The sequence below is a fragment of the Neoarius graeffei genome, chromosome 13, assembly GCF_027579695.1.
Source record: "Neoarius graeffei isolate fNeoGra1 chromosome 13, fNeoGra1.pri, whole genome shotgun sequence".
Taxonomy (NCBI): domain Eukaryota; kingdom Metazoa; phylum Chordata; class Actinopteri; order Siluriformes; family Ariidae; genus Neoarius; species Neoarius graeffei.
The window spans coordinates 65,371,599-65,387,955 of record NC_083581.1 but is presented as its reverse complement, the minus strand read 5'-3'; the positions used below and the strand labels follow the sequence as shown (position 1 = coordinate 65,387,955).

The 16,357-nt window shown below is 40.7% G+C and overlaps 1 protein-coding gene across 1 annotated transcript in view; it reads left to right on the top strand.

Moving 5' to 3' along the window:
- The window catches only part of xkr7a (XK related 7a), a 48,582-nt gene extending 38,463 nt beyond the window's left edge, over positions 1-10,119 (top strand). Inside the window, exons 2-3 of the mRNA XM_060936980.1 lie at positions 562-761; positions 9,152-10,119. Of these exons, the coding sequence (XP_060792963.1) occupies positions 562-761; positions 9,152-10,119 (1,168 nt within the window). The remainder of the gene's footprint in view (positions 1-561; positions 762-9,151) is intronic.
- Positions 10,120-16,357: the final 6,238 nt, after the last annotated feature.

Below are 16,357 nucleotides of genomic sequence, written 5' to 3'. Positions count from 1 at the left end.
ATAAACTATTCATTGATGGAAGCTTGAGTACAAAACTGTTCATGACAACTGTAGTCCTAAAGTTAGCAAGTCAACTGTAGTCCTCAGCCATAAAAGCATTACTGTAAGTGTCCAGAGCATCTGCCAAGGTGCCACTGCTGGCTATGGGACAAAGAAGGTTCATTCTATGTGATTAGTCTATTTCTGTGTGCTACAAATGTGTATTCTCTGTAGAAATACTGCATCATTTCCAACCCCCGCTATAAAGTTTCTGCATAATGTCATGGGAGCGGTACTGATTCTTGGCTTGAAGGCTCGGCAGATTTTCAGTACTCTGCTGTGTGTAGGTCAGCAAATAACAGAATGATTCTCTTCAATGCTTTTTTTCCCTGATTTTCTTCATATAGTGCAATTTTTAAAGAAATGTAAACAATGACAATATGAATCTTATATTTATAATGATAAAAACCTGACTCATTTGAAGCATCTTTTCTTTCATTCAACGTAGTTCTGATTTTTTTTCCCTTTCCCTTCCATCCACTTCTCTGCATTCATTGTCCTGCATCTTGCGGTGCCCCTTAGGTACATCCATGCCTTGTATCTGGGAGTGCAGAGCCGATGGCGAGGGGACAGCGGACACAGACACTTTTACTGGCGAATGATGTTCGAGAGTGCAGACATCAGCATGCTACGGCTGCTGGAGACCTTCTTGAAGAGCGCTCCTCAACTCGTCCTGCAGCTCAGCATCATGGTCCAGGCCATGCAGGTCCTCCCTTTACAAGGTGAGTTACATGACACAGGCCTGTCTTTACAAGGTGAAATTCTATACCCAGGTGAATTTCTTTGCAAGCAAATCTCAGCATAGTGTTAAAGGACCTGAGCTCAGGCTTGAACTGCAAACCACCAGAATGGCATATCTAAAATGATGCAAATGAGCAAAAGAGCTCTATCTTCAAATATCTCTCATCTCATCTCATTATCTCTAGCTGCTTTATCCTTCGACAGGGTCACAGGCAAGCTGGAGCCTATCCCAGCTGACTACGGGTGAAAGGCGGGGTACACCCTGGACAAGTCGCCAGGTCATCACAGGGCTGACACATAGACACAGACAACCATTCACACTCACACCTATGGTCAATTTAGAGTCACCAGTTAACCTAACCTGCATGTCTTTGGACTGTGGGGGAAACCGGAGCACCCGGAGGAAACCCACGCGGACACGGGGAGAACATGCAAACTCCACACAGAAAGGCCCTCGCCGTCCACGGGGCTCGAACCCGGACCTTCTTGCTGTGAGGCGACAGCGCTAACCACTACACCACCGTGCCGCCCCCTATCTTCAAATATGTGCTTTTTTATTACCCTTGTGTCTGTGCAGGATTAGTCCATAATGATTAACCCGATCTCTGTCTACTAATCCGTATTGCAAGCTGCAATCAGACTTGACTTTAATTATTAGATTGTATCTAGTTAGTATTTATTGCCACAGTGGGACTCATTTAGAAACGTAGACTCACTTAGCATTCATTGATGAATATATCCACCAGATTTGCACTACAGTGAATGAACACTAACGTTCAATTTCAGTCAATCTGCAAATTAGCTGGAGAGAGATTTCTACTTCTCAGAGCACAAGTTATGTTAATAGGTGTTATAAGCATGAGTAGCATGCATAACTGTAACCCTGTTGCTATCAGATAAGTCTTGAAAAGTCTTGTCTAATGCTTTTTATTAAGTGGAACAGCTCCCTTATAATCATAATAATACAATATGAAAGAAAAATTTGCTTCTTGGCCTGTACTGTGTAGTAATGTAGTGCTACTGCCCAGATAGCACACCTATGTTGGCCCAACGTTGGCCCACCATTGGCTGCGCTGACGGTCCATCAGAGGTATGACCAGCGGGCCTTCATTGGACCGACGTCAACAAGCCGATAAAGGGGAAAAAAAACCACAAGATCTCTTTACTCTTGCATGTCCTGCCACCTGCGAGCCGCTGGTGGTCTGACACCACGGACCACCAGATGTGTTTGCTGCTCATTGTCGCTAGCGGGCTGCCAGATTCTGAAAATATTCTGCAGATTCTGAAAATAAAAAGTTACAATACTACCCTGCTGTTGTTATAACTGAATAATCTTTAAAATAAAAAAAATTTGAGAACAATTTAAGTGAATATTTGCATCCTTTTTTTCCCCTTTATCGGCTTGCTGAGGTCGGCCCGACGAAGGCCCACTGGTCATACCTCTGATGCGACAACAGTGGACCGACATGGGTGTGCTAGTGACCAGAAGGTTGTGAGTTAAAATGTCCAGATTTTCAATCATAGCAATCGGAATATGAACATGACCAGTACTGTTCATGCAATGTCAGAAATAGGGGTACAGCAGGAGTCCATTTCTGTCCTCCAAGGTATGATCTACTGTATACTAATGTACCCCCCAGGGGTCATTATTGAACCTCAAGGTAACCATGTGTACCTTTTCAGAGCCAAAAAGGTACATATATATTCCCTAGCAGTATATAAAGCAGACCTGGGCATTTTACGGCCCACGGGCCACATCCGGCCCTTTGGTTCATTCTGACCGGCCCACGTAAGGTTAATTAGAAATTACAAAATAAACGTATTTTCTAATTTTACCTCATGCATGGACTGAATGTGCATTGCTTTTATTTTGAAGTTGTGTTCAACAAAAACGCAATGCACACGACATGAACATGACATGAAATCCCACGAAACCTAATCCTGCGATAACTACTTCCGTAATTTGTCCAGACCAACCACAAACTTGTACATCATCCTTCAAACGGTCCAGCCAATCACATAGTGTGACGTCACCAGCAGGCGCCAGAGCCTGAGCCGATCTGTAGATCTTATTCCTACACCGAATCGACTGATCATCTGTCAGCTGTGCTTCACATCTCCACCTCAGACATTCAACCTGACTCTGATGCACTCGTTAAAGACCAACAGAGACTAGATTTCTCTCACTGAACAAATAAAAAACTGAAAAACACCAAATGAGGTGATTAGACTACAAATGTGGGCATCATTATTATAATATGATGTATCTTGCTTGATATTTGGAGTAGAAAGACAATATTGTGATGTCTTTATTGTGTTTTGGGGTGAATGTGACTGGAAAAAAAATGGTACAAACGTTCACATTTTGTTAACCATTGTTTTGGGAAATTTGATTGAATAAATGACATTTTTTGTAAGGCAACCTCGTTTTTTTCCATACTCTTACCAGTCTTAGCAGCTTGTAAAAACAGTGTTATTTACTGCTTTATATAAAGAAATACAATTAATATTATGCAGAATTTAGTTCAGCCTTTTGGTCCGGCCCTCCACTAAATTTTCTGTTTTTCATGTGGCCCCATGGAAAAAATAATTGCTCACCCCTGATATAAAGGGTACACTAATGAGTGGCCTAGTGGTTAGCGTGTCCATTGGGAGATTGTGAGTTCTACTCATGGTCAGGTCATACCAAAGACCATCATAAAAATGGTGCCATCTGGCAAGGCACACTGCAATACAGATGCAAGTGGGGAGTCAAACTCTTGTGGTTACCAGAGGACCCCCCCCCCAGTAACCCTAGTTATATAATATAGGTGAGAGGCCGAGGGCTATGAAACAGAGATTGGTGCTGCCAAATGTTCCATGAATGGTGTGGGAAGGACTGACTTTGATATAAAGGGTACAAATAAGTACCTTACTGCCCCAGTGACAAGCCATTGTACCCCTAAAGGTACAATAATGCACTTTATTTTCTGTGGGTGTGTACAGGAATTTATTCTGGTATTAGAACTCATACGATAAGAGAATCATATGACAAGGATACATAGGAAATGTAGGACTGCACAACAGGATCACCCAACAGTATACATGAATTACAGCACAGGTGAGAACACTTATCACACTCAATAAACAAATGACAAATCATAATATACAGAATGTGCAAGCAACAGTACAGATAAGTACATAAAAAGGGTTCGAAACCACAAACTGTTCAACTCTATACTTTAATTTTATTCTGTATCACTTTGGATAAAAATGCCTGCCAAGTGAATAAATGTCATATTCCTCTGAGAGGTATATGATAGTTTGATATGAATGCAAACTTAGATAAGAGCAGAAAACTCTTTGTTTTCTTTCAATCTTCGTGGATTTAGATATTCTTTAAGAGGAATTGCTCAAAAAGTTTACAAGTAGGGATGAACATTATCATTTTAAGCTAATGTGCTGTTTATATTCATTTTCTATACAAACTAACAGACATTTTCATAATTTTTCAATTAAACATATATTGTATATGTTGATTTGTATATCAAATAAATATAGATAAAGAATTAACAGTTATTTCACAAAATCGAGTCATATGCGAGCTGATAGCCGATGAAGCGCGTAGCACCGAGTTGGCTATAAGCCATGTACGATGAGATTGAGTGGAATAACTGTTTTATTCTATCCACATTCACTGGACTTTTAGCAAAAAGAGCATTTTTATGTGTATGTTTTGCAAATTTGATAAATAAAAACTTTATACAAAACGTCTGACAAAATCATTTCCGCTTAGAATGTAAACAAACCAGCAAAATGACAGTAGCAATTTTGTGAAGATACGTTCTAACCATCAAATACTTTTATTCCATATTTTGTTGCTTTTTTTAGTATTGCTGGGTTTCACGTGACGTCAAATCCGCCTCATTAGTTATTCAAAACTTTAGCTGGTGGTCTATCAAAGCTCAGTTGACAAAGTGTTTCTACGGAGAAGATGCATTGCTCACATAAAAATGCCTTACGCTTGTGTTGTTTTAGGTTTTTCGAATCGATCAAACCATGAAACTGATAAAAGTTTCTTCAGGGTTCCCTGTGAACTAATAAAAAAGGGTGAAGGAACACAGGATTTCACAAAAAGATGTTAAGAAAGGTGGCTTTTGAACCTCTTACTGAAATCGAAGGGAGCCGAGTCGAAGCATGCTCGAGTTTGCAGTGATCACTTGGTGAAAGGTTTATATCTCCCTCTCAGCTATGTCCTTAGTGTTTTCCCAGTACTTTTCTTGCTATGTGTTGTTATTTTACGGTACTTTTTTCAGTCACAAAGCGATAAAGTCCCCAGCTGTTTCTTTGTTTACTCCTCACAAAGTCCATATGCATGAAGGTCGTGACAAAATTCTTACCCAGCCATACATTCACAATGCGCCGTGATCACTTCTCCGTCTTGTTTAACTAAGATCCAGGTCTTTAAAGGGGTTTCTGATGATCTTTGTGAATGATTTACCTGAGAGATAAGAGCCAACACAAGTGAGACTCAAGCGAACTGTTGTTTGTTTACACTTCAACTTGCAGCGTTTCGTTGTAAAGACATGAACGAAAAGCTTAACAAAAACATACTTACACGGGCAAAAACAATACAGGATTCATTGGGCAGCGATTTGATACCGAGGTCCTTTACCCAGCCACATACAAAAAAGCTGTAAGCCTCCATACTCTTCCACCTGTTTTGCGGTGTAGAAAGATGTCTGCAACACCAGATAGTTCAAGATGTCGGGGAACTTGACTGAAGGGTCGTTTTCGAGATCGTATGACAAATCCTTGTAGGGGGGCTGCCATGCCGTAACCATAGTAACCATCTTCCCCCTTTCACTGTACAGCATTGAACACACCAATCCCTGTACTCGATGCCATGTTCTATCTCCGCCCGTTTTTCTGACTCCCTGTAATGGTATTGGATACAGAGATGATACCAGATACCAAATACAGTGACGTCACGACTGTGCTTTAAACCCGCGGCGGAATCGAAATTCTTTCTCTCTGGCGGTGGGTTTCCACACGTGAGAGATGCTGTTCCATCTGTGCTACAGGAGAACAAAGGACAAAGAACGAGCTATTGATACCGGACCTTTAGCCAAAGTTCAATGTATTTGATATTCGCATAGTTGTAATAATAACTGAACCGGTTAGTTACTGCAGCCCATGCAGTATTTTAAAGAGAAAAGGTGACCGGATCCCTTTTCCCTTTCTCAACGTTGACGAACTACAAGCAAGATTCCTTCCAGATCATCGGATGACTGACGGGACACTGAAGATCTTCAACTGACGAGCTGTGAAAGTAAAAGGAACAGAACTGTTTTCTCCCTGGACCTGCGCTCCGTGCTGTCTTCGGATAACAGACGGCGCACTTTCAGTCGCCAAGCAAGAGCGATCTCAAGTAAGGCTGGCATCTGGGTAATTGTTAGTTGTGGCTAGTTAATGTGAAGAGTGTTGTTTATTTTAACTCATTCATGGTTGTACGCATTTTGATTCACATGAAAGTCGGTCTTAGATCGCGTGTTGTTTGATTTACTTTGTTTACTATCTGTATTTAGTTAGATCATGCATGTGCTCTCTCTCTCTCTCTCTCTCTCTCTCTCTCTCACTCTCTTTTTAACTCCCTCCGTCATACTACACCCCTCAACATTGGGATTTCAGGAGTAGCTAAGGGTTGAGTAGAAGTTTGGGGGTTAAGGCCTAGCTGGACTTGTTTAAACTACAGATCCTTTCTCTCTCTCTCCCTCAAGCACTCTCCTTGTTGACCATCCCCCTCTAGGCGAGGCCTAGCACAAGGCTCGCGCATTCCATACACACACACACACACACACACACACACCTACTCATACATGCACTCTCACACAGACACACATAAACACGTGATTTCCCTCTCACATTTGAACATCCACTCGCCCCTATACTGTAAACTTGCATATAGCTTATTACTTCTGATCATCATTAGTGCCTTAGTTATCATCATATACACCGCTGATTCTTATTTGTATACATTGTATCACTATTTATATTGAATTATTCCTTGGCTGCTATTGTTGCTATATCTGATCAGTATTAGTTTGCTAATTCATGTCAGCTATTTCAATAAATGGTATCTTTGGAATAAACTGTGTCCTGTCTATTGCTATAACATTCACTGAGTGCCAACCTCTGCCAAACAAGTATTCTAATTGCCTTTGCCCAGTTGGTTGTTATATGAATATTATAGATCTAGAGTAAACGTAGTACATTAGAGCTACAATACTCAATAAACTATAGCAACATCACCACTAATTTCACACATCACATTATCTCTAGCCGCTTTATCCTTCTACAGGGTCGCAGGCAAGCTGGAGCCCATCCCAGCTGACTACGGGCGAAAGGCGGGGTACACCCTGGACAAGTCGCCAGGTCATCACAGGGCTGACACATAGACACAGACAACCATTCACACTCACATTCACACCTACGGTCAATTTAGAGTCACCAGTTAACCTAACCTGCATGTCTTTGGACTGTGGGGGAAACCGGAGCACCCGGAGGAAACCCACGCGGACACGGGGAGAACATGCAAACTCCACACAGAAAGGCCCTCGCCAGCCCCGGGGCTCGAACCCAGGACCTTCTTGCTGTGAGGCGACAGCGCTAACCACTACACCACCGTGCCGCCTCACCACTAATTTATTCTATTGATTTTAATAGTTTAGCTATAAACTATTAGACACTTGAATTAATGATTAATGAATTTATGAGACTGATCCCTTTTTACATGAAACTGATTTGATAAGCCTATTGCACTTACATCCTTCTTTCCCAGACTGTAGGGGTTGATTCCATTGCACATAGCAATCTTCTGAATATATCTAAAGCAAGCAGTGGCTTCTAGATTATGAGCATACTCTGATAAGCTATCGCTAGTTGTTTACACTACAGCAGCTGTTTAGACCACCAGCTATTTCACTGCCGGTAAACCCACTAAGAAAAGTCACGTGACTGAAACCCAGCAATTTTTTTGGGTTTTCTTCTTCTTCTTGAGGGTTTTTTGGCGGTTGGCAAACCAACTTAAAGGTGCATTACCGCCACCGACTGGGCTGGAGTGTGAAACAGGATATCTTGGGGGGAGGGGGAATGATATTCTTTTCGCTATTTCTGTTTCTTTTTAATACTTGCTAAAAATTTTTGGGGTTTTGTTTTCGAGTAGAGTTTTTATTTTGTCCCCAGTTGGTTCAGCAACACACTCCACCATTTTGTTTTTCTCTTCTCATGGTATATGAGCTGATATCCTAGTAGTAGTGTAGCCAATCACAGCTTATGATTGCTCATATCCAGTGAATGTGGATAGAATAATGTTTTATGGTACAGAGATATATCCACTCATCTAAGACAGTACATATTTAATGTGTATCAAACTGACTTGATATTAAACATAAAATCTATGCTCAGTCCTAATTCGAAGATATGATCCAAGTGCTATTTTTGGCTGGAACATGAGTTTGATTTTAAGGCTTAAGACGTTTGCTGCATTTGTACTGTTCCTACAAAAGAGGCTTTGAATGACAGTTTAAAATAAACACATTTAGAGGCATTTTATCCAAATGTTAAACGAGGAACTCTGACACGAGAGAATACCCTGAGGTGCAATCTCCGTCGACAGGCTATTATTTCATCTGATGTCTTTCTGTCTATATCTGCAAAAGACTTATGTGTTTATGTGGCATGAATCAGCATCCATTCACCTCGGCTAAGTAATGCATATAGTAATATAATATTCATACAAGCAATCATGTGTCTATCGCTAGCTCTGGAAATGTAATAAATATTTTCAGGACAGTACAGTACAGTTCTGGCGTTTCTTGTTCTGTCATGATTACTTGTGTTTCCACTTTAAAACACACAAGAACAAGAGTCATTCTGATCTACTGGCTAATTCAGAAAATTCAAAGAGCTATGGAATTGCCTGGGCTTGTGTCTGTGTCATTCATTCGCAAAACTCTTTCAGTTCTTCTTCCTCTTGGCCAAGAGAAGAACTGCCAGCTAGTGTTTAAATATTTATGAAATCTCTCCACAGCACTCAAATACAGCCACTCTTATTTTTCTACGGGGTATGTGTTTTATGCTTGATATTGATTTCTTCCTCTCATTCGATTAAGTGCAGGTCATTATTGACACTAAGCAGTAGTGACAAGAGCACATCCATATTGCACTTACCATATACACTCATTTTCATTCCTGACTTTTATTAGCTTGTACCTCGGTGTTCTGATATTAAAACTATTACTGATGTTGCCACTGAATATCAGTTATCACTAATGGTACTACATTGTATTACCATAACAATTTTTCTTACTTCCTTTCCTTTCTCTTTTAGGCCTGTCTGCTTCAGCCTCGCTGGTGTCTCTTGCCTGGATGATGGCATCCTACCAAAAGGCTCTGCGGGACTCCCGTGATGACAAGCTGCCCATGTCTTACAAAGCAGCAGTTGTGCAGATGCTTTGGCACTTGTTCATGGTTGGGGCACGTGCGATGGCGTTTGCGCTGTTTGCCTCAATCTTCCAACTCTACTTTGGGATCTTCATTGTGGCCCACTGGTGTGCCATGACCTTTTGGATCATCCAAGGTGAGACTGACTTCTGCATGTCCAAGTGGGAGGAGATCATTTACAACATGATGGTGGGCATCGTGTATGTATTCTGCTGGTTCAGCGTACGAGAGGGACCAACACGTTGCCGCCTGCTTTTCTACAGCCTTATAGTACTGGCTGAGAACGTGGCTCTCACTGCTGCATGGTACTTGTACCGTGGCACACGCATCTCTGACTTCTATGCTGTGGTGGTGGTGTGCGTGGTGGCCTGTAGCTATGCCCTGGGTACCTTCTTCATGTTTGTGTACTACTGCCTGCTGCACCCAGATGGCCCTGTGACAGGTGTCCATCTAGGATGTGCCACAGTGGAGAGGGGTGCAGTGTCAGAGGCTTGTCTCTCAACAGTGACCTCTGCTCCTCCTCCAGATGTGGTGAGCAGCCCACCCAGGACGTTGCAGAGGACTAAAGGAGGAGGAGAGCAGGAAACAGCAGGTGAGGGAGTGGACGTCTTTCAGGTGCGCCCTCCTGCTGGTTTAAGAACTCCTGCACCCCGCCCCACCCCAAAGACAGAAGGGCCGGTTATTCGAATTGACCTGCCCAGGAAGCAGTACCCTGCCTGGGATGCTCACTTCATTGACCGCAGGCTGCGCAAGACCATCTTGGTCCTAGAGGGTGCAGCACCAGGCACACCCAGGATCCAGTACCGCTGTTTGGGCACGCCAAAGGAGGTGATGGAGTATGAAACAACAGTGTGAATGCCACACATTCTCACAAGTGTCCACCTGCTCTCTTACTCCAAAATGCAGGAAGCTGTCATTGCATCAGCCTGCAGTCCGATCACCCTGGTGCAAATGGAGTTGCAACAGGCAAAGGGGAGCACGATAGAGACAGAAGAAGGAACAGACAGTGCTGGTTGGATCTCCACATCAGATGACCTTTTTTATCGTTGACATCTGTAGAAATATGCATTATAAACAGTAGTATCTGAGTGAAGCTTCTTGCTAGCGAAGGTGCTGGGCTTAGATCCCAGGGTTGCCAGAGAACCACTCTTGGGCTTTTTGAACAACATTGCCAAGTTAAATGCAAAGATTGTTTTCTGCCTATATAAGTCACCTTGGATAAAAGCATCTGCAAAATACTCCAGGTTTTTTTTTCAACCTAATCTTTATCTAACGTCTGTGTACCAGTGCAACTGTTCTGAAGCGTTTGTTTCCAATTATATGAAACATCACAGTTGTGAGAGAGGTGTTCTTCACAGCGTGTTCTTGGTTCATATGTATGAGCGGTTATTTCAAACCCCCCCCAGCCACTAGGGAAAAAAAGAACAACAACAAAACAGCTCAACAACTCCCACCTCACACAAATAATAATAGATTTAAAACAACACCAGCAGGAAGATTATTGCATTAAAGTGACGCTTTTAATCACCCTTCGTAGTGCATTACATGCAGTGCGCAGCATTTGATATCCAGCCACAGAAAAAAATACTTTAATGAGGATAATGAGCATGATTTGTTTTTAAAAAGGCCACTTGAAACTGAAATAGTCATCTTGTTTAAACCTGAAGTGTCAACGAATAGCTATCTCTTCACTCTTGGTAGTAAAAAGTTTCCTTCATTTAAATTCTCTTTCTGTTTTTACCAAAACTTATCCTAACAGCACTCGTATATTTTTCAGTCTACTAGAGAATGATAGTAATTTCAGCTGCTAATATGAATATGTTTTTCATTCTGTGGTCCTACATTAAAGGAGATACGCAGAACCCTTATTTTTAAATACATTTCTGAGTGGATAGTATCTCCATCCTTGACTCTTGTATGTTGCATAAATGGGAATAAAAAATATATATTTTTGAGAGTTAAAATCGACCGCAAAGTTGGCATTCGAGCTGCCCCACTGAGCCAGCCAGCCCTGAGTGTGTGACATTACTGCGGTAATTGGTTTTAAGGCCGAGGCCTTTGAGAGCTATAGACCAAAGTCATATAAATAAAAATTTATGGTGAAAGTAAGAAATAGCGTTACCGACTTGCTCAACTAAGACTGATTTGACTTCACTGATTGTGGGTTGACTCTCATTAAAACAGGATGGGTGTTATAACTTATGCAACATACATGTACATGCATGCATTTTCACTGATAAAATGTAAAAGGCTAATTAAATAATCAGATGAACTGAGACAATCACATTCTGAAGCAAATTTAAATAATCTTATACCGGTAACTTAAACACACAATACAAGTTACATATATTAATCTAAATGCATGTAAACAACAAGTGTTGTTGTTTTTGTTGTTGTTTTTTTTATCCAAATGACAGTCGCAGCTTACCTGTCTGTGTTCTCGCTTCTTGAAGGCCGATCTTGTGGCCAATTGTTTTGAAACAACCTGACTTTCAGTTGTTCGTTCAGTTCTCCGTTCATTCGCTTCTTCCACGTAAGGGGTGAGATATTGCTGCTGAGGTAAGCATATTCAGTGGAGAAATCAGAAGGCTGGTCCACTCATTCTTCATTTTCTCCATACTGAGTACTCCGCCATTACTGCTCGGCTCAGGCAATTACTAAAACCCAGGACGGGATGGGATGGGATGGGACGGGACATCACAAGTTTTAGCACCAACCATGGGGAAGTAACTGCCCGAGCGATGATATGTCCCATTCCGTCCTGGGTTTTAGCAACAACCCTCGGCTCACACTCCGGGAGAACTGGTGCAACTGAACTTACTTTTCCTTTTCTTATAGTTTTATTTTCCTTTAATTGTTGATACTGCACCCTCTTTCAATACAGGCTTATAGTTAACGCTCCTCAACAGATCAGAGGTTTTGTACGCATCATCAGTAAAATGTGCAGAGCAGAGGAGAGACCACTTCGTAGGCACCCAATGTGCCCGTGAATTTCTCACAAAACGCGTCCAAATCTTTGCAGTTTGAACATTCTTGGGCCATGAATGCAACATAAATCCACCTTCTGTCGTGTTGCTGCACCCACCAAAAACACATCTATGTGGCATGGCGATAAATTAGCACAAAATGGAGGATTGGGGTTGTAGTCAGCTCTGTATTTTAGTATAGCGGAAATGGCGATGAGACCGATAAACTTCCTGCTGTGACGTCACGGATCTCAAGGTCATTCACTCAGACCGCTACCTATATGAATCACTTTAATCGTAAAAATTACTATATTAGATTTATTGTTAACGCTTAAAACTATTCCTATGCCATTCTTGAGGTTTCAGGCATTTATAAATAAAAAGTGAGGTCATGGTTCTGCATATATGCTTTAATGATGTCACCTAGCAGTTCAGGACTGTATACTGTTACTGACTTGTAGCCCATCTATCACTACACACACCATGTCAATCCCCCTCAACCCTGTCTGTGAATGGAAATGGACACCCATAGGACCCTTAACCAGGAACGAAGAGCTGTTCTAGCACATGGTAGTGTCTGTAGCATTGGTATAAGTATGTAGTTTTGAGCAATGCTTCTGGGGTTTTTAATACTGTGCATGCTTCTGACTAAATTATAAGCCATGCCAAACTTCATACACGCCTCACAGGCATACAGTTAGAGACTATAAATTATCATATTATTATCTCGATACACAATTTAATTTAATGTTAATCCTCCTTCTCCCCTTGACTAGTGTCGGTTTCTGATCACAGCACTGCATTGAGCTGGGCAGTTTTGGTTGATGGACTTTTCAAATCCCATAAGTAAATCTGAGGTTACATAAAATAAAATAAAATAAAATAAATAAATAAAAGTAGCAGCAATGCTACACCTGATACACTCATACAATTGCAGAAAATTTTGCCCACCCCAGCCTGCAATGTACCCACTGCAGAGAACTGTATATCTACAAAGTGAGCCTTGATCATTTATCTGGTAAAATGGCAGTGTAGTGTAGGTCCACATGCACAGTATTTTCACATATTTTAAATGTTACATATGCTGCAGATGAAGTGGATACTGAATAGGTTGAAAATACTGGAGTATTCGTTTAATGAACATAAATCTGTTGTAGTATGCTATTTTTGGTGGTCCCATTTTGAGCCCCATGGAATATCACAGACAGCCAGAGCATGAGGTTAAGATGCTGTTGGAGACGGGGAAGAATACATCATGCTGTGGTTGAATACAGTGATGATACTCTAAAATATCTTCATAAAATTGGTCCTGTTCCAAACCACATCTAAAATATTTGCCTGATTCTGTTATTAATTTATTCATTTGTGAAGACTGAGGTATTGTAGCTTTTAAGTGAGGTAACATTTATGAACAAATATGTTCATTCAACAGTGTTCAGCCCATGTTTATATATATATATATATATATATATATATATATATATATATATATATATATAAATGTATGAATGTATGTATACAGTACTGTGCAAAAGTCTTAGGCCCCCTATTTTTTTCATACAAACTTTATTATAGATTTCTATTTTACGACTTTTACATTATCGAGTCAGTACAAAAACATTTTAGAGTCCAAACGTTCGTTTTCCAGCACAAAATTAAAGGCCACAGAAAAAAATCATGTTTGTATCTGAGCAGTATACAACATAAGAGACCACTTTTTAGATTAAAAAAGAAAACATAATGAAGGCTACTGGGTTTTGGTGCAAAATGAAGAAGCAAGTGTGTCAGTCAAAGTGTCCAGAAGAACTGTGACTGGTTCTGTAAGATGCTCAGTAAAACCTACAGCTCATTTCCTTATCAAACTGGACTCATTGTACCTGAGACTACTCTTTTTTTTTTTTAAAGCAAAGGGTCGTCTCACACCATATACTGACTTTGTTTAATTTATTATGACTTACTGCTGTTTATGATTTTTTTTTTACTGTTGAAACATTTCAGTTCATTATCTTTAAGCCACTCTAAATTGACCGTAGGTGTGAATGTGAGTGTGAATGGTTGTCTGTGTCTATGTGTCAGCCCTGTGATGACCTGGCGACTTGTCCAGGGTGTACCCCGCCTTTCGCCTGTAGTCAGCTGGGATAGGCTCCAGCTTGCTTGCGACCCTGTAGAGCAGGATAAAGTGGCTACAGATAATGAGATGAGATGAGATCTTTAAGCCCTTTTTGGTCTACAGCATTTCTTACATGTGCCTAAGACTTTTGCACAATACTATCTATCTATCTATCTATCTATCTATCTATCTATCTATCTATCTATCGCGCCCTCCACAATTATTGGCACCCCTCGTTAAGATATGTTCTTAGGCTTCTAATAAATTCATTTTTTTAAAATAATATAGGACAACAGTGCAAAGAAAGAGAAAAATCCAACCTTTAATTCAAGTGCATTTATTCAGTGGTAAAAAAAATCCCACATTAAGAAATAATTATTTGACATGAACTCATGTGTGCCACAATTATTGGCACCCCGATGTTAATACTTTGTACAACTCCCTTTTGCCAACAAGACAGCACTTAATATTCTCTTATAACATTTCACAAGATGGAAGAATACAGAGAGACGGATATTCGACCATTCCTCTTTGCACAATCTCTCTAAATCATCCAGAGTCCTGGGTCCTCTCCTATGCACTCTCCTCTTCAGCGCACCCCACAGGTTTTCAACTGGGTTGAGGTCTGGGGACTGAGATGGCCATGGGAGGAGCTTGATTTTGTGTCTGGTGAACCATTTGGCCACATGTTTAGGGTCATTATCTTGCTGAAAGACCCAGTGACGACCCATCTTCAGCTTTCGGGCAGAGGCCATCAGATTTTGATTTAACATGTTCTGGGATTTCAAAGAGTTCATGATGCCATGCACCCTAACAAGGTTCCCGGGGCCTTTGGAAGAGAAACAGGCCCACAGCATCACCGATCCTCCCCCATACTTCACAGTGGGCATGAGGTGCTTTTCCGCATACTCATCTTTTGTGATGTATTAAAGTGTTTGTTGCCAAAAAGCTCTATCTTGGTCTCATCTGACCAAAGCACACGGTCCCAATTGAATTCCCAGTACCGCTTAGCAAACTCCAGACGTTTACGTTTATGCTTGTCAGTGAGAAAAGGCTTTTTCTGTGCATGCCTCCCAAACAGCTTGTTGGCATGTAGATAGCGCCTGATGGTTGTTATGGAGACATTTGTGACCCCAGGATGCTACTCTTTGATGCAATTCTCTAACAGTGAGCTTTGGAGAACTTTTTACTTCTCTTACCATCCTCCTCACTGTGCGTGGTGGCAAGATAAACTTGCATCCTCGTTCAGGCTTGTTTGCCACTGTTCCAGTTGTTTTAAACTTCTTGATGATTCCTCTGACTGTAGATATGGGCAGGTGTAGGCGAGCGGTTATTTTCTTGTAGCCATTGTCTGACTTATGAAGGACGACACACATCTGCCTTACTTGAATGGTGTGTTCTCTTGTCTTTCCCATGTTCAAGAGTGGATAAGAGAAATAGGCCTCTGTGTCACATCATATTTATACCCCAGGGAAACAGGATGTGATGAATTACTAATTAAAGGTTCCTAGATACTCTGATCAACTTTGTAAACTACAGTAGAAATGACAGAAATGCTTCAATTACATTGATTTTCTAGGAATTGTTATGGGTGCCAATAATTGTGGAACAGGTGATTTTATGAAAAATAATTATTTCTTAGTCAGGGATTTTTAATTATTTTTTTAAAATTCACTTGAGTTAAGGGTTACATTTTTCTACAATTTTCAGTGTGATTATGCTTCTGCAATAAAAATTGAATTTATTTTAAGGCTTTTAACACATCTTAACCGGGGTGCCAATAATTGTGGAGGGATGGATATATATATATATATATATATATATATATATATATATATATATATATATATATAAAATCAAAAACCGCCAGGTCAAAAATGATTCAAATATGAAATTTAAGGATTTAATCCTTCAGACAGACACAAAACATTCCTCTTAAAATGATTTTAATATTCTTCTGCAGTATTTGACTGATGATGTCTAAAAGCTAACAGGGCTCAGATATTTCAGGTTCCAA